Source organism: Amia ocellicauda, chromosome 10, assembly GCF_036373705.1.
Source record: "Amia ocellicauda isolate fAmiCal2 chromosome 10, fAmiCal2.hap1, whole genome shotgun sequence".
Taxonomy (NCBI): Eukaryota; Metazoa; Chordata; class Actinopteri; order Amiiformes; family Amiidae; genus Amia; species Amia ocellicauda.
The window spans coordinates 7,135,767-7,156,795 of NC_089859.1; the positions used below are offsets into that span (position 1 = coordinate 7,135,767).

Genomic DNA, 21,029 nt, shown 5'->3' on the forward strand with positions numbered 1-21,029 from the left:
TTGTTAATATAGATTTGGAAGACTTGGACTGTCTGTATAAGCTCCTATTCATCTGTTGCAATAACATGATAATTACATGGATAGATGGATTCAACATTTCAATATTATTTCATTACACTTATTTATACTAGATAAAGGTATGGGTATTTAGTACTCAAAATGTTTTGTTTTGAGAATTTACAATCACTTTCCCTTTCACCACAAATATATTTAGGGAAGGGAAAAACACACATCCTTATTGTATTGTTTGTATTAGATTTTATTTTGGTTTTTGTAGCAGTATCATCACCCAGGTCCTTTCGCTAATCTGGAAAGACTAACCTTAATCGACTACAGTTCTTCCTAAATCTGAGGCTCCAGGTTTGCTTTCAGGGAAACCGAAGATTTTAAATCCCCCAAATCATCCATAACACCCATTTGTGAACCTGTTTCTAAATGCACGTATTGAAATATAAATAAATATAATTGAAAAGTCCTTTATGAGAAGCTCTATTTAAGAGTTTTCCCCGTTAACATCATCTTCATCTTTTTAGAAACACAATGAAAAGATAAACTAGAAAGTAAGTCCATAAAACCGAGGTTATAACAATGTCATATAAAATATATAGGACATGTATAGATGAATTCCCTGTGTGACTGGCGACCTATACCGATTAATGACAACGACACAGAGCACAAGGCTTCATTATAGGATGGGTGCATCACTCAATCTTGCTTTACACGCACATTATGATGATGGGGGAAATATTTTCAATGCTTCATTTTCTAAAAATGGTTTAATTTTGCCCTTGAAACTGTGGTAATCTAATGCTTTATAAACGCTTTACAACATGTGCATTATTTATATCCGAACTCAAACTCTTGAAAAGTGAGTCTAATGATGAAATCCCACCGTTACAGTGCAGTTACCGAGATTTCCTGACTTCACTTTTGAGGGTTTGATTTTTTGCAATCGCTCGTTTTGAATAGATCAGATCTCATGGGTCTGTCTGCATTATTTCCCAACCTCTTGCCCAGGCATTTCTGTTAAACTGGATTTGCTGCTGCAGAGCGACTTGAGCACATCGCTGGTTTTAGTGGGGAGCCTCTTCGGCATCTTTCACAGGACCCGTCCCCTAGCGGAGTGCACGCAATGGCTTAGTTTGCATCGATCTGCTTGAATCAAGGCGTGCATTTGTGTAACACCTGGAGCCAGACGATGCACTGTAGCTTTAACGGCATGCTTTGTAATCTCAGTGGATGACACAGCCCATTAAAAACAGCCTCCGATACTCTTTTGTTGGGATTTAGGACTGGGAGCCGCTTTCGCTCCACCTGCAGCTCTAATATTATATCCAGACACGTCCAATGCCTTCCCTTCGCTGGCTCATATTCTCTCGTTTCTGTTTCTTTTAGGATCTGGACCCGGACAGGAAGATCGGATGCGGCTTACGAGTTCAATAAGGAACCCAGATATCTATCTATTCTGTACAGAGGCCAACATTATTTACATGCAGTTTTTTTTTCTGTTCACGCAGACAACGCGCAGGGTTCAGAGATTTGATGACCCGAGAGAATTTACGTACTCTGCGTAAGAATCGATCGCAAAATACGCCCTGAATCCTATCTGGCGTGCGTGGAAGAAGTGGGGGGGGAGAAAAGGTGCCAGTGATTGTGGATGATCGATAGATATTTCTACTGCAGCACCGAGACCTACCGACCGGATCAGGAGATAGAAGAGGGGGGGAAGCTCGATCGCTGCCTTTTGCGGACTAGGATGATGTGCAAAAATGACTCCAAATAATAAACTGATGACATCCTTACCACAGGGCTACTACTACTATAAACTTCCAGCTCTGCCGCTTTGTGCGCCGTGCCGTGTGAACACAAAGCGCTAGCCCGGTGCGGAGCCGCGCTGTGTAGGAGAAGCAGGTGGACATCAGCTGCGTGGGGGGGCAGAGCAACAAAACGATGACCAGCAGGTTGCAGATGCTGTGAACAGAAACCGCATCGCCTGGACGTCGCAGGATCGAGTGGGTCTTGGAGGACTAACGGAGGAGGAGGGACCGGCTGCGGCGGGGAGCCTCGCCTGTGATTCATGCCGAGACGTGCGGGTCCTGCGCGCCCGGGCTGCCCACTCCCACGCCAGACCGCCGCCTCCCTCTCTCCGTGTGCTGACGCTGCAGTCTCCGCACTGCCACAGCGCCGTGCGGGCAGCTTGCGCGGCGAGGACCCTGCGCTCTGACTCGGCCTGCCTCGGGCTTTCCTACCGTAACTCAAGCGGGCATCGCTTAGTGTCTGTGCAGTGCAACCGCCGCGGCCTGCAGCGTGCATGATCGGCGTGCTTTGCAAACGATCCGTGGCAGGGGATTCTCTTAGGAAAACTGCGTAAGGATTATTCGTCTTTTTTATTTTTGAAAGGAAGGGAGCGGGTGACATTGCAGTCTTCCCCCCTGTTCCCCGCCCCCCATTACTTGGAGTAGTACCGTAAGCTACGCTGGGTATTAAATTTGGCAAAAGAGAGAAGGTGGAGCATTGTCCGGCGTACGTGCTGACGCAGTGGGATTTCTACGTCTGGTCGGCGTTCCCCCCCGCCCCTCCCGCGGTGACGGCGATGGGTCGGAAGCGGTGTGTCGGCGCAGATTGTTCCAAGATGGCGGCCGGGTGCTGCGGGGTGAAGAAGCAGAAGCTGTCGGGGTCCCCCGGGTCGGGGGGTCCCGGCGGGGCGGGGAGCGGGGGAGCCGGGACGGGACACTGCGGCTCGGACTTGGGGATCGGCTCCTCCTCGGCTGTGGCGGCGGGGAGCGTGAATCGGGTGAACGGCCTGGGGGGTCCCGGGGGCAGCGGTAGCAGCAGCGGCAACAGCAGCGCGCTGTCCCCGACCCCAGGGGGCTACAACACCAGCGGGCTCTCCCCGAACCTGAGCCCCGGACCTGGCTCTGGCAGCGGGGGCAGGAAGATGGTGGTTTCGGCGGAGATGTGTTGCTTCTGTTTCGACGTGCTTTATTGCCATCTGTACGGATACCAGCCTCCCCGGACGCCAAGGTTTACAAACGACCCTTAGTGAGTACAGCACGATGCCAGCATGTTTCATGTGTCTTGACCTGTTTTTCAATGAGTTGTCGGTGTGTGTGCATGATAACAGACCGAGATCACCCCGGGTTCATGCGTGTCCGTCCACCACCGCCTCGGTGCCACACTTAGCTGGCAGGTTGCATTCTTGCAAAGTCAATTCCCAAAGTTTTTGTTTAGCTAGAGTCAGCCAAAAAAGAAGTGTGTGCAGGGTTTACAAATACTAGGCAATACTGGAGCGCATTTTAGTTTAAATACAGATGTATTTATTTTTTTAGGGCAGGTAACGACTACTTTTGAGTAGCAGAAATGAAGAATAAACGGACTGCTTTTGGAGAGCTGACTTTAAAGTGGAGTGAGACTGCTCCGGTGTAATTCAAGTTATTTCTGTATTGTTTCACTCTCCCCTCCCCCAGCTCAACTAAAACCTATTTTGCCAACGAGATGGGAATTCATATTTCTATCGGAGACCTTGGCGAGGTCTCTCTTTGCTTCGCTTTTTTATTCCTATACTTTGTGTTGAAAAGGTTTATTGCCGAGTCGCAACTTATTGAATTTGTTTTTTCTGCCCGACATAGAAATGTTGGACTCTTTCTCCCCTGCAGATGTGTACATAGCAATCAACTTAGCGGCAAGTCTTTGTTTAGGATCATGTTCAAGACGGCTTGCATACAGTGCTGGACGATGCTCGGTATAATGTCACTAAAGCTCTAATTGGAGAACTCCGAACGTTCTAATTGGAAAAGTCCTAACGTTCTTATTGGGGGAAACCACTTCGAAACGTTTTGTTTACACCCCCTCGCCTTAATACGAATTTTTTGACTGACTGACTGATTTAAAATGTGACTTGATCAATGTATGTTACTTCTGAAATTGGTAAAACTGGAGCAGGTAGACGGAACAAAATTGATTTTATAAGTCACCGTGTTATGGCGAAAGGAAGCACCCATCAAATAATTCCTCAGTTCATTGTACACATTTAAATATTCTTCAACAATCTGAATTTTGTGTGCTGTGCTTTGTGTGGGAACAAAATTAAACATGGCTGATACTCATACTATAGTCAGTCATAGGCCATTTTTGTTCGAAGTCAAGTGTATTCTTTATTTGTATGTGTGGCATATTTCTGTGCATATAGACTATTGCATATTACATTTTATGAATAACAAATCAATTGTGGTGGGTTAAAGCAGAACGTTGACTTCATTGATTTAACACACTTCCTTTGTTAGGAACGATAAAGCCTCTGTATGATCTAGATCTGTGCTATAAGATCACTCCATAAACCTCTCGCCTGTCTATAGGAAGGAAGTCAAAGCTGGTTCTTTGTTCGTATCTGTTTACAATGACTGTTAACTGTCCTTATTTTTTACATATATTACTTTAGACATGTGATAGGAAAATAAGGTATGAGCTATATTTTCTCCGATTTATTTTAAGTTTCTCCTTTGCTCCCTTTAAAGAAACCATTTATCTCTAAGCAGTTTGACGACTTCGAGGAAGTCGTTAATTATCATTGGGTGTTACATGAACCTTTTAGTTTATTTATCTGTGGTTACCCCTACACACAATACACACATGTAATGTATAGCCTAAATGATAACTTGCACAGACAGAACCTTAACCTTCAAGTCATATTAATTTTATATGAAAGCTACTGCCTTGTGGTTCTTTTTATGTTTAAAGCTACATGCAAACGTTAATTAAATTGCTGCATCAAATCTCCAGAGATTACATACAGAGTATTAAAATCATTTACATTATTGTTTTGGATAAGTGAATTAAACACTTTTTTTCTGTAAACTTGTTAACTTTAAAAAAATACTTATTTAAAATATAGAAATATGAATAGTGCATGCTATAAATAAACAAATGCACTACATTTATAAACTGGTCACAACCTTCTACAAATGGAAAAGTCTGTTAAAATTCATTCGATTCCCGGAAGAGCTACAATTCTTGTGTTTACACTAAATGCTGACTTTTAATTCCATTGAAAACACAAATTGAAATCTCTTTTGTAAATATTGTCCCTTTTAATGTGTGCTTGCAGAAAATAAGCATGCATGATGACCTTTCATTTGACTATTTGCAAAATACATGGTGTCAATAGTGTTTATAAAAGTGATGAGTGAGCAGCATTCACAGTTCAAGGCTAATTTAAAGAGAAGAGTTTGTACAGTTACTATTAATTTGTATTAAAGACAAAATAATCAACTTGCATAACTACACCCCTTGCCCCTAGGTGATTGGTCAGTCCCCTATGCCCTTTCTGGTCCTACATAAGTCATAAAGGTGCTGAAAACAATGGGTAATAGGCCACCTCTGTCACTTTACAGCAAGGGTTCAGTGGCAAAAGGTAGTTCATTTTAAGCTGTCCTGTACACTTATTTAAGACATGGTTATAGTGACATCCTTGATAAGATCAGTGTTTAGATGGCCAGCTTCCAAGAGTGTGCAATCAAATATAATGAAGATGCCAAATCCACAATGTTGAAATCTGTCATGTATTAGGTCTAAAAGGCAAACATTTCACCTATCTCCATTGTTTACTTAGTGATACCCTAAAAAAGTGTATTGATTTTTAAGTTTATTTAGAAACAGAAATTATAAAGTATCCACATGGAATTGCATTCTAAACTCAGTGGTGCAAGAACATATTCTATAATTTAATAGGGTTGAAAATCTTGACTTGGTGTAAAATTAGCAGTTATCCTATACAGTGAGGGAAAAAAGTATTTGATCCCCTGCTGATTTTGTACGTTTGCCCACTGACAAAGAAATTATCAGTCTATAGTTTTAATGGTAGGTGTATTTTAACAGTGAGAGACAGAATAACGACAAAAAAATCCAGAAAAACGCATATCAAAAAAGTTATAAATTGATTTGCATGTTAATGAGGGAAATAAGTATTTGATCCCCTATCAATCAGCAAGATTTCTGGCTCCCAGGTGTCTTTAATACAGGTAACGAGCTGAGATTAGGAGCACTCTCTTAAAGGAAGAAATGGAAGAAACACAAAATAACTGTCAGTCTCCCTCGGTCTGGGGCTCCATGCAAGATCTCACCTCGTGGAGTTTCAATGATCATGAGAACGGTGAGGAATCAGCCCAGAACTACACGGGAGGATCTTGTTAATGATCTCAAGGCAGCTGGGACCATAGTCACCAAGAAAACAATTGGTAACACACTACGCCGTGAAGGACTGAAATCCTGCAGCGCCTGCAAGGTCCCCCTGCTCAAGAAAGCACATGTACAGGCCCGTCTGAAGTTTGCCAGTGAACATCTGAATGATTCAGAGGAGAACTGGGTGAAAGTGTTGTGGTCAGATGAGACCAAAATCGAGCTCTTTGGCATCAACTCAACTCGCCGTGTTTGGAGGAGGAGGAATGACCCCAAGAACACCATCCCCACCGTCAAACACGGAGGTGGAAACATTATGCTTTGGGGGTGTTTTTCTGCTAAGGGGACAGGACAACTGCACCGCATCAAAGGGACGATGGACGGGGCCATGTACCGTCAAATCTTGGGTGAGAACCTCCTTCCCTCAGCCAGGGCATTGAAAATGGGTCGTGGATGGGTTATTCCAGCATGAAAATAACCCAAAACACACAGCCAAGTGGCTCAAGAAGAAGCACATTAAGGTCCTGGAGTGGCCTAGCCAGTCTCCAGACCTTAATCCCATAGAAAATCTGTGGAGGGAGCTGAAGGTTCGAGTTGCCAAACATCAGCCTCGAAACCTTAATGACTTGGAGAGGATCTGCAAAGAGGAGTGGGACAAAATCCCTCCTGAGATGTGTGCAAACCTGGTGGCCAACTACAAGAAACGTCTGACCTCTGTGATTGCCAACAAGGGTTTTGCCAACAAGTACTAAGGGGTCAAATACTTATTTCCCTCATTAACATGCAAATCAATTTATAACTTTTTTGAAATGTGTTTTTCTGGATTGTTTTGTTGTTATTCTGTCTCTCACTGTTAAAATACACCTACCATTAAAATTATAGACTGATCATTTCTTTGTCAGTGGGCAAACGTACAAAATCAGCAGGGGATCAAATACTTTTTTCCCTCACTGTATGACTTATGATGAAGAGTTCCTGAAATGTCATTTTTGTTTACAGGACTGAAAAATGTTTTGTCTATTTAGGTTTAACACTTCCAGGCAGCTACAGCCAGTGACAAAGGTCAGCTTTGAGGTCAAATACTAAAGCAAATTTGATCTCCCGTTGGTATTTTTTGCAGAACAAAATGGTAAGTGTGGTACATAAGAGAACTGGTTCTTCTACAGGTTTTAAAAGGTACCTTTGTAATGCTATGGCTCCATAATCACAGAGAAACAGAGAAAAGTTAATGATCCTACTTTAAATTTATATTGTGACTGCATCAGGAAAAAAAAATATGCATCGAAATGCCCAGACACTTTTTGTGCCCCGTGTGTTTAATATCCTAGACTTTTTGCACTTGTATATATTTATTCCAATTATAATTTTGTGTGTGGAGCTAGACATTGCTGCAGACCACAACAATATAGTCTTCAGCCCTAACAACATAGAATTTTAGTGGTCAGGCTGTATGCATTTGTAATTACTGTCATTTATGGTCATCAGTTGGCATTTTTTCTCCTTATGTGAAGGGCAGTAATTGAAATGTATTTAATGATGTGCTTAAAAACTAATAATAAAAATTACACAAATGAATGAAGAGGTACTTTCAGCTCCCGAATTGCTAGTTGTTGATATTGCTTCTGTTAGGAGAAGGATGACAGTGGGGGTGGGGTGGGGGAATTCATCTGCATTCATCACTTTGATTGCTTTCTCTAAATGTATTCCCTTTTTTCTTGTACATTGCCTTAAAATGACTGATTTTTTTTGCGTGTTTTATCACTGCCCTGAAGCTTTTTGAATTGGATTTGTTTAAACACGGCAGGAGGTTTTGACAAGATTTAAGGTTTTTATACGTTTACAATTAAGGAAGGGGGGTGGGTTTTCAGTCACACAGAAAGGGGGCTGCTAGAAGCTGGTATCTGCATGCATTGACTGTTTCCCTCCCCCATGGCTTCATTTAGTTTCATACTGATGTCTTTCATACACTTGTTGTACTTCAGTCATATTTGATCTGATTTCCAAATGTTAGAGTTTAGTAGTGTTATTAAAACTGAACTCTTTTTGCACTGTTCTTTGAAAAGATTTTTAAAAGCCTAACACTGCCTGTATTTGTGTGGCACAAAACCAACCGGGAATTGTAGTAGAAGTGGGGAATTATAGCCATGAAAGTTGTTAATTTCAGCTTTGCTCATTTTAAATTTGTATTATTTTAACCAACCTCAGAGAAAGTATATCTCTGTGTCAGAGCATGTTTTTATGTAACATTACAAATGTAATGTAATATAGAAATGTTTGCATGTGAAATTTAAGACATTTAATTAACTTGGTTTGATGGGACAGATATAAATGTATGTTCCCAGATAGTGTAAAGTTTATAAAGAGTTTAATATATGATCTTGTTTTGGCTTTCAAGGTCTGGGTACATAAAATGCTTAGCACAGTGGTAATATTGCTTATAATATATATGGGCAACATGGTGGCACAATGGTTGGCACTCCTCCCTCACAGCTACCGAGACCCACATTAATTCCTTTGTTTTCTTTGGTTACTCTGGTTTCTTCCCACAGGCCATAGACCTGCTCCTTAGGTTGGTTGGCAACTCTACAAGGCCCTGTATATGGGTTATGGCTGATCTATTGATTGATTTTCTGCATGTAGTAGCACTCTCTAAATCTTGATTGTTTCAACTGGTTCATCTTCATGAAAAGCATGATTAAGAGTAATCGCCAAGTGAAAATAGTTTATTTCATGTAAGACGAAACTTGCAAGCTTATTTTTGTTCTTACATGTGCAATTTGTGTTTTCAGCAACACTCATTTAGCTCCAGCCCTTGTTAAATCATGGCTTGGCTTAATGTAAAGGATGACATTATATCCCCAACAGGCCCTGGAGTGCATAACGTCAGAGTTCTTAGTCTGGTTTTAATATAAGAATGATTCCACTGCTTTCTCTGGTGAGGAGAATGCAAAGTGTCTCCCTGTGCCCTTACAGAACGAGCAACGGCTCAGTGGAACCAAAGCAACTAGAACTGCTCACATCAGCCTATATTCCTCCCAAATGTTTAATTACTGAGAATTAATTATTTCAGTTGACGATTCTTTGTACATGGAGCTGTTTTTTTTTTTTTTTCAAGTTGCAAAAAAATGTATTGTATGGTTTGATATCCTTTGGGCATGTTTGTATTTACTTAAAAGAACAAACCTCTGAAATGCTGATGCCATGTAGATATATGTTGTAAGATGTTCTGACTTTGCTAATGAAGGCCTGTGTTATCTGTAGGTTTGCACCACATTTCTGACTGCGATGCTGTCCTTTCTATCTGCATCACATTCAACATAGAGTACCATCTTGCAGGCCTAGGCCTGATTATGATCGTAATTAAATGGAGTTAGCATGATGGGGTTATGAATTTAAAACCACCAGAAGATTATAATTGCAATCTGATGTACAATTTTTATTCTTGATCTCAGGTGGATTTGTATTTTGTCTGTAAACTATTCAGGACACTTTGCACCACAGTGTAAGTGTTTATGGAAATTTTAGTTGAACTTTGAATTTTTTTTGGTTTCAAGTCAAGCTTTCCAAACTTGGAAGATTCAGTTTTAAGTGTGGCTGACTTTATTTGATCTCCAATGGCTGGGAGCATTCCACACAGCTGTACAAATTGTCCAGTGTTGCTGTTGCAACCATGTTGGCTTGTACTAAGATAATGTGTGTTCAGTTTGTTCCAGCTTGAGATTTCAATTCAGTTGAACTCAGTAAGTTACATGAGGCTGCCTTTACATTGAGCAGTTGAACTGCAAAGCCTTTGACTTTTGCTTAGGTGGGTTGCTGTGTCAGCAAACAAGCCTGGAAAAGAACCCAGGCTAGGTTAAATCTACCACAAGCAGCAATGATATCACCACCCCAAACCATTGTCCTCCATTCACAGCCACTCGCCATGTCTCCACTAGCCTGTGTCTCTGCTTCATCAGGCTTTGAATACACATGCTCCCACTCCCTATTGTTCCCCACCCATAACTGGAATTTTGTGTCATCCTTCTCCTGTCATTTTCCTCAATGTATCTCCCATCCTCTTCCTGTCTTCAAACTTAGACTTACAAATGTTAAATGGACAGGGTCTGACACTGCTAGCTCAAGAGTCTTAGCAAACCTGATAGTCTGCAGCACTTCAGTAGCAGGCCAGACAGCTCAGGCTGCATACACATCCAAACCTTTCTATTTAGTTGGACATAGTTTTGCTTCTGTGAGTTATGAGTTAGCTGTGTGGAATCTACCGTATCAGGAGTGCATAAATATATATGTGTATATATGTGTGTGTGTGTATATATATATATGTATATATGTATATGTATATGTACGTATATATATGTATATATGTATATGTATATGTACGTATATATGTATATGTATATGTACGTATATATATATATATATATATATATGTGTATATGTACGTATATATATATATATATGTGTGTATATATATATATATATATATATATATATATGTATATATGTATATATATATATATATATATATATATATATGTATACGTATATATATATATATATATATATATATATATATGTATACGTATATATATATATATATATATATGTATACGTATATATATATATGTATATATATATATATATATATATATATATATATGTATACGTATATATATATATGTATATATATATATATATATATATATATATATATATATATATATATATATATATATATATATATATGTATATGTATATATATATATATATATATATGTATATGTGTATATATATGTATGTATATATATATATATAATGTACAGTAACATTATTAGCTTCGGCTCATTTACAGTGTTTTCCAGATTTTTTTGCTGAACCTTGTACTTTTGTTTTGCTGCAGCAGCAGTTACCCAGAACATGTGCAACCTTTCGCACATCATAGCTGAGGAAGATCCTGATGTATTGCGCATTGAGGGGTCATTCATCTGGAGAGCAACCTGCAACAGAACGAGAGATTGTCTTCAGTGGCTCTTGATGATAAAACCCACAATACATCATGATGCCGTCTGTAATTGTATTTTTCGAAAGGTCTATTTCAGGACGATCGCTTGTGTGTCAGAAGTGAAAAAAAATCTCTTCTCGCGCAGACAGTTTTTGAGTCGCGTGATTTACCGGAGATGTTTCTTTAGCTAGCCTTTACTTTGTCATCCCAATTGCTATCTTCATAATGAAGACTATGAATCATCAGTACTGGTGACATGAGTTGTAGATTAACCCGCATAGACCCTAGTCTAAAAGAAATCCTGGGAATATTTGCATTAAAAGGAGTTTTAGCCTTCAGAAATATATTCAAAGATCAATAATAATGTACTAATTATAAGTAATGATAATTATTCATGTGGCACCTAGCTCTGTAGATTTTGCAAACTAAAACTTTAGCTGTAGATCCACAGAATTTTTTGTAAGAGTAAATGTGGAGATCTGGTTTTCTTCATAGCTATGTATATTAACACATTTTAAATATCAATGTTTTGAGCAGGGGTGGCTATTTTAGCAACATCCTCGGTACACCAGCCTTGGGCAATCGGTCCAATTTTGTGTAATTTCAAATATGCATATTTTCAAAAGTTAAAATATGAACATTTCATTTCCCGATCCACTTGATAAATTAATCTGTTCTGTATTTGCATTAGAGTGATATGAGCACAAGGCAATATAATTATGCTCTTTTTATGGTACTGTTTTTAAAAGTAGTTTGGTAGATTAATGCTTGTAAGCCTTTTGGGGTCTATTGGGTTAACTTTTTTTGAAGAAAGCATAGACTAATTACTATTAAAATAAGGCCCAAAGAAGTGTATGCTACCAAAACTAAAAGAGTATTGAAAAAATCTCCTAATGATGCAAGTCTACATATTTCCACACTGCACATAATACAGAATATTAACCAAAAAAGGTCACACTTATGTTGGCCTAAGTCTTGAATTATGAACTTCTATTTATTAATGGATGGACATTCTGCTGTATTTGTTACTGTGTAGGATATCCTGTGGCTCAGTTTATTTTGGTGGGGAGTGAAATAGAATAGCCATCTAGCAATTGTAATAAGAACAACAGATTACTTGCAAGTTAACAGATTACTTCTAGTAGGGCTACATGATGCCCTGTGATGGGGTCCTAAAACCAACAGCCAAGTGTTATTACTCATTCCATAATTGTAGCAGAGGTGATTTGGCATGACTGAGCCACTAATAATTGTCCCATTCTCTTACTGCTGATAAGAAAAACAAACAAAAGTGGGGCTGCAACAAGAAGAAAGTCTATTCAAGGCAATATTTTGGTTGGATTTTGTCCCTTTTAGGAAATTATTGCAAGCCAGTCACAACAGAGCACAGCTATAATTCCTTTCTTTGTCTGAGCTTGGAATGTGGTTAACAAAATCTCAAATTGACCCCTTTTATAGAAAAAACCCTATTCATATTTCACCAGAAAATAATAACCAAAGTTCTAGTGTTATCTTTTTAAATGACTTCTGCAAGTGGCTGGTTTAGGGGGTTTTAGAAAACCATTTAAAGTACAGTTCCAAGGACCAAGTAAATTATATGCTTTGTTTTAGTCGGATGTTGGGAAATGACATACAGTTTAGCAGGGAGAACAGTGACTCGCTTATCAAAATCTGTGCTTTGAAGCAATTTCCTCTTAATCCTCAATCTGTTGTGCATAAAATTGTTAATCTTCTCTGATTATGAAAACTAAAAACCTGTTTTGCAGAGACTATAGGCAAGCTTGATTCCAATGTTAAAGGTAACAAAGGGAGGGAAATGGCCTGAATATTCATGTATATTTGTAGGTTTTATATTCAATGCTAAGTCTAAGTATTACACCTTGATTTTGTTTCTCAAATGCCTTAAGCACTATGTACTTTGTGTTACTGAGAAACATTTCTGTTGGGTATTACGGACACTGGTTTATATGTTGATGTGCTGTGTTATTTTAATAAAACATGCCTCATTGTATCAATGAATTAAGCATAGCATTCTAAATCTTTGCATGTGTTAGTCAAATGAGCCTAGTTTAAGATGTAATTGTATTAAACATGCATAATATTCTGAGCCTTACCTGTATTAATACATTATGCATTTATTAAGCTGAACTTGTATTAAGTGTGCATCGTTTTTGAATTGTACTTTAATAAAGTATGCATGTATAAGCTTGCAAGCTTTGTGTCTAGGCCTTACTCTACATTAATATAGTATGCCTATAGTATAAGCCTTATTTGTTGCATTACAATTGTTTTTCAGCTGCACTTATTGTATTAATAAAACTTTTAAGCTTGTACTAATAGAGAATGGATGTACTACCTGGCAATGTCTTATTCAAAACCTCTTATTAACTGACATTTTCTGTCATGACTGAAGGTGATTGCAATTTAATTCGGTACTACAAGTATTTCGTTTTTTCTTTTTCCTTTAAAAACTGTTTTGCTTATTTAATTCTTGCCTATATGCATAAAATGTTGTAATTAAAATTGGGTATTTTTGCTTGGCACAGTGTATCCATATGTAGGTATAATTAGGCTACTTCCCCAAGAACATGTGTGTAAAATGGGTTCCCAAGCTAATCTCATAGCCGTTCACTCTGTGTAATTGGCTTCCAAGGTGCAGAAGCTCTCTCCGCTCTTCAGTCAGTTTCTAAATTTGACTTTCCACATGGGGCCTGATGAGGATTTGAGTTTCAAGCTTCCAACCGTTGGATTACAACAAACAACCATAAACACTTGGTGGATTGTTTTGTCTGGTTTCTAAAAGGACACTGGCTGGATTATAGTACGTGACGCTAAGAACAACGCAAAAAAAAAAAAAAAAGGTTCCTCTGCGTGCGTCAGAGTATGCAAGGGACGGCTCATGAATAAGGATTCCAGTGTTGGGAAATCCATCTTAAAATAGAGGAGCAGGCTGGGGGGGGTGGGGGAGTGTGCAGCGATTCAGTTTGAATTTAGGACAAGCTTTTAGAGCACAGTTTCACCAACAAGTCACAGGAGGCTTGCAGGGAATGTCCCTCATGAAAGTAGTTTATACAGCATACTTCTCAAACCAAACTAGAGAAAAAAAAAAATATAGATATATAAACACAAAGGATTTACTGAAGCCATGCCTCATTGTGAGTCCTATAGAAAAGTTACTATATAACTCCCATGTATGCAGACCTACCAAACGATCTTATGCAGGGTGTTTCCTGCCTGGCTGGGATCTGGTCCTTTTGAAATAATGAAAACAATCAAATCGGGGTTCTTGTATAAAATGAGGTTGAATTCGCTCATGTTTCGTTTGTTTTATTAATCAGACTCCTGAATCTTCACCGAGGGATACAAATTAACACAATTATTCTTAGCCCTTATCTTCTAAACCTATGAAATTGTGTGCCATGCTTCAAAGGCCATCTTGTTTAATCTTGTGTTTTTTGTTTTTTGTTTAAAAACCCCCCTCCGCTGTCAAATAATAGTTTTAATCAACATGTTTAGAAATAAGTCAGAGACCAACTGAAATCTTCCCTCTTGTACTTTCTCTCCTTTACAGAGTTTGTTCATCAGTTTTTGACCAACCAACCAAGCTTTGCAGTACGGTAGTGTCATTTTTCCTTCAGGAAATGACTGTATGTTGATAGAACTTTGCATTTTCCTCAAAATATATCAATACATAAATGTGAATGTATATTTGTATAGGGATGCTATGTATTCCTCTTACTGGTTATAGCCTTCACACTAGCAGTTTTTCCATTTTGTGTCTTTTGATGTATTTGTATTGTACTAGTAGTTTTCACATCCTAGACTAAGCAGCTAGTTTGTACTGCACTTATAGTAATTCACTTTTAAGAAATACTGGCTGTTCATAACATAGTAAAGGGCAATGAAAAGGTATTAGCAAATCTTTGAAAGCTTTTCATAGTTGCCAAGTCTAGAAAACAGATTTTAGTTTTCTTTAGTTTAGAAAAGTGGTCTTTAATTATTTTTTAATTTTGTTTTATTGTGCTCAACATTCTGTTACAAGGTTTACATATCCAGGGTATGTTTGGTCTACAAGCATCTGCTGCTTCGTGTTACCGGAATGTCCCCCAGCAAACAAACTCCAAAGGGAAAATATTAGTAAACTCATGCCACGCTCAGCCTGTAGCAGGTTGATCTAAAGCGGGGAGTGTCCTTTTTCCACTTGCCTCACTGTATATATTTTATGGAACATGGCACTTCCTGTCGAACACTTGTTTTGTAATTCTATGGAATGTGATAAGGGGTTGTAGAATGACTGGACAAGCTGGACACATTTCCCCTTGAAATCCGAGTCAAAAAAGAATTTGAAACACGGCTCTGCGGAGGTCCGGTGTCGGAGAGCCTCAGAGACCGGGATATTCCATTGGTTGGTCTCTGCAGCACAGGGGACACCAGAAATATCAGCTGTCGTGGGGTGGGGGGGCATGGGCTTATCTGCAATCTCCTGGCGATTGAGCAGATTTTCTTTCTTCAGTGCAGTCCTATTAGTGAGGGTGATTGGCCAAAAGCGTTCCATCCAGATTAAGTGGGGATTCCCTTCCCCCCTCCTTATCTAACCTCTCATCACATAATTGTTTTTTCTTTTCTTATCAGAGCTCCTATTGTTGCTTTTCTGATGCACAGGATGCAACCTTTCAGATAAAAAACTATTTAACCATAGCCGAATGCCATGATGAACACAATGCAATGACGTCAATGATCCCTGCCAAGTTTCATCTCCCCCTCTGCTTTATTTTTCAATAAAACGAGTTACCTGCATTTAGACTGGCACATTTTTCATTGGTAAGGCAGGCGTATGCAAGAGTTTGAGTTTGTACTGGTGACTCATTATGCAATTTCTTTCAGGCTTCTGGAATTTAAGGAATTTATTTAATGCATTAATTTATTTTCTTTTAATTTCCTATCTGAATGGCAGCTACTGTGAATTAATTAATTCGTTAGACCTATTGAAGTATTGTTTTGAGACGCAGGTATTGAGACCTAATTAAAATTCTGTTACTTCATTTCTTTGGGATTGAAATTGTGACTAATATCAACCTGGTTGTTAAAGAAAACTGATGATCTCATCCTTGTAGAGGGGAGAAAAAAAAAAGTCTGATCTCTAGAAAGACACAAAGCCCTGCCTTTCCTAACAATGGATTTGTGTTGTGGCTGCAAGAACGGCCTTTTCCCTCTTAATAAGAACTGACAGAAGACGAGTGAGGTCATTGGCTGATATCTAGTCACATGGTGGCTGTGTCTCAGCTTACACACATGGGGATTTCTTGAATTAGCAGGCTATTTATAGAATACTACATTGAACATTGAAGGAGAGGAGCAATAGGTTTACCCTCGGAGGCTTTCCTGATTTCCGAATACACTCCATCGGTGTTGGAGGCCTTTGACAACAAGACAGTCTTTAAAAGCATACAACATTCCAGTGCCTTTATTTTTGAATTGCTCTTTCATTATTTTTCCTCATGAAAACATTCCATCAGGCCTTGTAAGTGATGTATTTATCTAATATACAGTGTAATATATTGTGGTGCACTGAAAAATGTGTTCCTTTCATTTTAGTAAGTCTGCCTTTTAGTAACTAATAGGATATGGAGTTCACTAAAACAAAGGGAAAGTGCAGGAGTGTATTCAAATACATGAAATCCCTATATAAATGAACAAATGCTGCATGTTTTTAAATTCACCTGGAATCAGATTATCTTATGTCACCTTGAGTGTGGTTAGTGGCATATGGGAATTATAGTGGCTCTTGCCTTTAGCTGTAGGATTTGAGATTTGAGAACTGAACAGCCAAAACACAAACCAACAGAAAACGGCGGTGTCCTGTTCCGGCTAGTAAAGTACACTTTATTTTATTTTTATTTTTTATTTTTTTTTAAAGCATATAGTACTTTCTTATATATTTCTTATGTACAACTTTAAATTCTCTGTCACTGAAACGTGGTTTATAGAAGACCTTATGTACAACAATAATAAACTTGACAAAATCACTACAACTGTATTTACATTCATTTTCACAATACATTTCATTCTTACACCGGGCAATCACTTCTTTGAGGGACTGAAGTGAATACTTACCTGACAAAAGCTGTGTTCTGTGTTCAGTCTTTCTTTTCATAGGTCAAAGGTATGGCAGTTGACATCAGTAACGTAAATACAGACATGCCTAATATTCTGGTGTTGAAATGGGACTTTCTCATTGTGCTGTATTTCGAGTCTCGCATGTTCAGGAAGAGATGATCTTGATTTTCCTAACATTGATTGTGTGTGTGTGGTGCAATAAGGATGTGCATCGTCTCTGTCAAGTCAGGATACCAAAGGACCTAGCAATCTTAGTGGTTTCATAACACTGGTACAAGCACGAGTGACCATTTTTGTCCACTCCAACCAGAAGGAATTGTTCATACACAAACAAATGTTTGTGTTCAGATTGCTTGTTCTCGTCTCTGATGACTTGTGTTCAGGGTCAGAAAGTCACATGTTCTCTTCAGTTTGGGTTTCTGGATTTTTGCTGTTGAGTTGCTTGGATTTTCAGGATTGTTTTGTAGTTTTTCCCCATACATTTTCTCAGTCAAATAATTGCATTTTAAACCTTCCACATTTAAAGAATGCCGGTTTCTTTGCTGTGGTGCAGGGCATGGTATGGAAATTCACTGGCATGACCTCAGGGTTGGAGATAGCAGTCAAACCAGCTGCTTTGTATGTAATCTCAAGGACCTCATGGAAGCAATCTTTGACATCAAGCAAGGTCACACTGAGCAAGCTGCAAAGCAAATCACGTCTGTCACGGACAGTATATTTTCTGTTCTGCCTTGGGATCCAATTGTGAATTATCAGAGAATTGTCCTGTCAACTGTTCCAAAATTAATTATTTCTGAGGTGGCTATGAATCTGTGTTCACCTTAAGCTCAGATCTGTAGGCTATGCTTCACTGTGTTTATGGGCAATGATACGGGGCCATAGTCGCATGTTTCCCCCCCCACCGACAGGCAACAGTATCAATCAGTGAGCAATGTTAGTGTTGCTAAGGATAAATTGTAATTCTTATCCATTAATATATTGGATCTTCTTTTGTCCAATATGAAATCTAACTATACAGCCTGTGTTTTCGTAAATACACACGTAACTGCTTTTAGTGTTAGTGAGGTATGTGGAAAAGCACATGCATCACCATAATTACAAATGACATCACTAATGGAGTCGTTCATCTTGGGATGTGGTTCTGGAGCTATTTTGAACACTGCCATCTTCTTTAAGGTGTTACCTGAATTAACCCATCTTAGAATAGATCTGTAACTCACACGACTCGCAAACAGCCTTGGTGTCTTGACTGCATGCAATTACGTGTGTGTGTGTATGTTTGTTACAGTCTTCCAGTAAGTGGCATTGTGATTATCTGATAGCTCAGCCAAAATAGTCATTATTTTGATTCTTCTGCTGGGAGTCTGAGCAGCTCGGCTCAGTTCTGCGGACTCTTCTGTAGTGCTGACTGACTTTATACCAAACCTTTTTCAGACCAAGGCTTATCTATTGAATTTTCTGAGTGAGTTTGATCTGGACTATATTAGAAAGTTACATATTCTATATTCTTATGTTTTTTTTTTTTGTCATGTAGGGGGAAATTGTTACAGTGAGACTCTATTACAATACATCCTAAAACCTGTCTGTCTGTGAAGTATTGAAAAGCTGGGCCTAAGAGCTGTAAATATTTCACATAAGAATTGAAAGGTACTGCAAAAAATGTAAAGCTATAAGCTATATATTTCAATATGATCAACTATTTGTCAATGAAGAAAGTCAAATATTTGCTGTTTTGCTCATTTGGAAGAACAGCCCCTTTGTGGGCATGTTGTAAGTGAAAAAAAAAAAATGGATGTGGAATTTGTTCCTATTCCTTTCCCGCATGCCCAACATTTGGTATTTTGTAGTACTGCAGCTATAGTGATGCAACTTAATCTTTTGATCCTTTTGGTGCAATGCCCCTGGATTTAAGGTCAGGAGAAAGTTCCTGATTGCAGGAAATATGAGTGAAAATCAGACTCAAAGAGTCAAAGCAGATGGGGTCGAATTACACTAGTTCTCCTGGCAGCAAAGATACTGTGAATTTAAAAAAGGAACCACAGCGTTTAACCCTTATGTCTTTGGTGTGGGGGCGGGGGTCACTTTACTTGAGCTTGAGAGGGTGATGTTTTTTTTAGTTTTTAAAAGCACCGTCTATGTGTATGTTAAGGAGAAATTGCATTACCCTTATACCTAGAAGTAGAGTAATTAATTTAGCCTATTCAATTACATAACTCAACCTGACCATTTTCAAATTTGCTGACGTAAGAGTTGCTCAGGTGTGTCCGTTCGTCAGTCAGTCCGTCCGTCTGTCCATCCCTCCAGGGTGCTTTTGTACTGCAGTTCAAGAACGTAACCAGCTGAGAACTACTGCCTGACAGCACAGACTCCACACAGTTTTCACAAAATATCCAATGTTTCCTCTCAACTAGGCTAGATAAGAAGCAGCAATCTAAATGTCTTGGGACACATGTTGCTATGCATGCATGTCATTCTCCGGAGTCCATTTGTTTCTTGCAAAAAAAAAAAAAAAAAAACTGCTTTTCTTTGCAAATTGCTTTTATGAAACCCCAATTTCAATTTACATAACTTAAATCTGCATTAAATGTTTCAAGCTTTTATACAGCACTATTGTAAGGGTAAATTAATGTTTTTATTAATACATGTTGCGTGTCTGTGTGTGCCTTCTCCTGGCACACTGACAGCAGAGGAATTGTGTTGTGACTGACAGGCATTTTCCTGAGATTAATTTTAAGGAAATAAAGGCATCAAGTCTGACAAGGTTGGCCCCTACTGAATTCAGTCTGACATCACCGGAACAGATGACAGTATTTTTGCTGACCTAGGATAAAATGTGATTTCATGTGGAAATCAAAGGAACAGAAGAATGCCCCCCCCTTTGTAATTTTTGATTTTATATTCTTTGTGGTGCCATTTGTACTGAAATGTCGTGTATAATTAATTTCATGCGGACATTCCAGGACCCAAAATGAAAAATATATAAAATTATGCAAATTTCATTTTCTAACATATTAAGCAGTAATTTCTGTAACAGTGGAAATCTGGCTAAGCTGAGGTATACAGAATTATTGGCAGCTCATTTGATCGTATCATTTGATTTGATACCAGCATTTATGTCATTCTTCTCCATCTGCTCAGAGGCCTTTTAAGTATAGTGTCAAACCTCCAGAGCATCTAAGGAAGAGGTTGTTTTTATTTATGTATCTTTTTACCATTCATAGCCTGTGAAATGAAACCAGGCTTATTTAGTATGCAAATCCCTGGTGGAACATTACACTTTCAAACTGTCTATTGGTGAAATACCAACTGCCCTTCTATGGGTGAAGTATTACACACTTAAATGGAAAGGGTCCTAATCCCCAATATAGGCCTATAGGGTTTGGTTATCCATTGGTTCCATTCCAATATAATTTAGCTTATTAAATCAGCACTCGTGCTAGAAAAAATGTAGTCAATTACAAAATTCAGGAATCTGACTTTCTAGTGTAACTATATATATTTTCTTGTTCTTTCACCTTACACGTGGTGTTTACAAGACCCTGCGCTTCTGTTTCTAATGTCCAGGAGACATGAACTTAAACTGCTAACTGTTTTACACCTGAAGAATGAGTTTTTTGTGTGGAAGGCTCTTAAAGCTGTGACTTGATTGTTACAACTTTAAAGAATGGGAAGTGTTGGCAGACTAACTGAATTAATGCTCTTGCTCACTCCCAGTTAATTCAATTGAAACCTTACTATA

General features: G+C 38.7%; 1 protein-coding gene across 1 annotated transcript in view; it reads left to right on the top strand.

Annotated features, from left to right (window-relative positions):
• Nucleotides 1-2,457: 2,457 nt before the first annotated feature.
• ammecr1 (AMMECR nuclear protein 1) overlaps nucleotides 2,458-21,029 on the top strand; it is a 59,417-nt gene continuing 40,845 nt past the window's right edge. Inside the window, exon 1 of the mRNA XM_066714814.1 lies at nucleotides 2,458-3,042. Coding sequence (XP_066570911.1) covers nucleotides 2,594-3,042 — 449 coding nt within the window. The 5' untranslated portion in view covers nucleotides 2,458-2,593. The remainder of the gene's footprint in view (nucleotides 3,043-21,029) is intronic.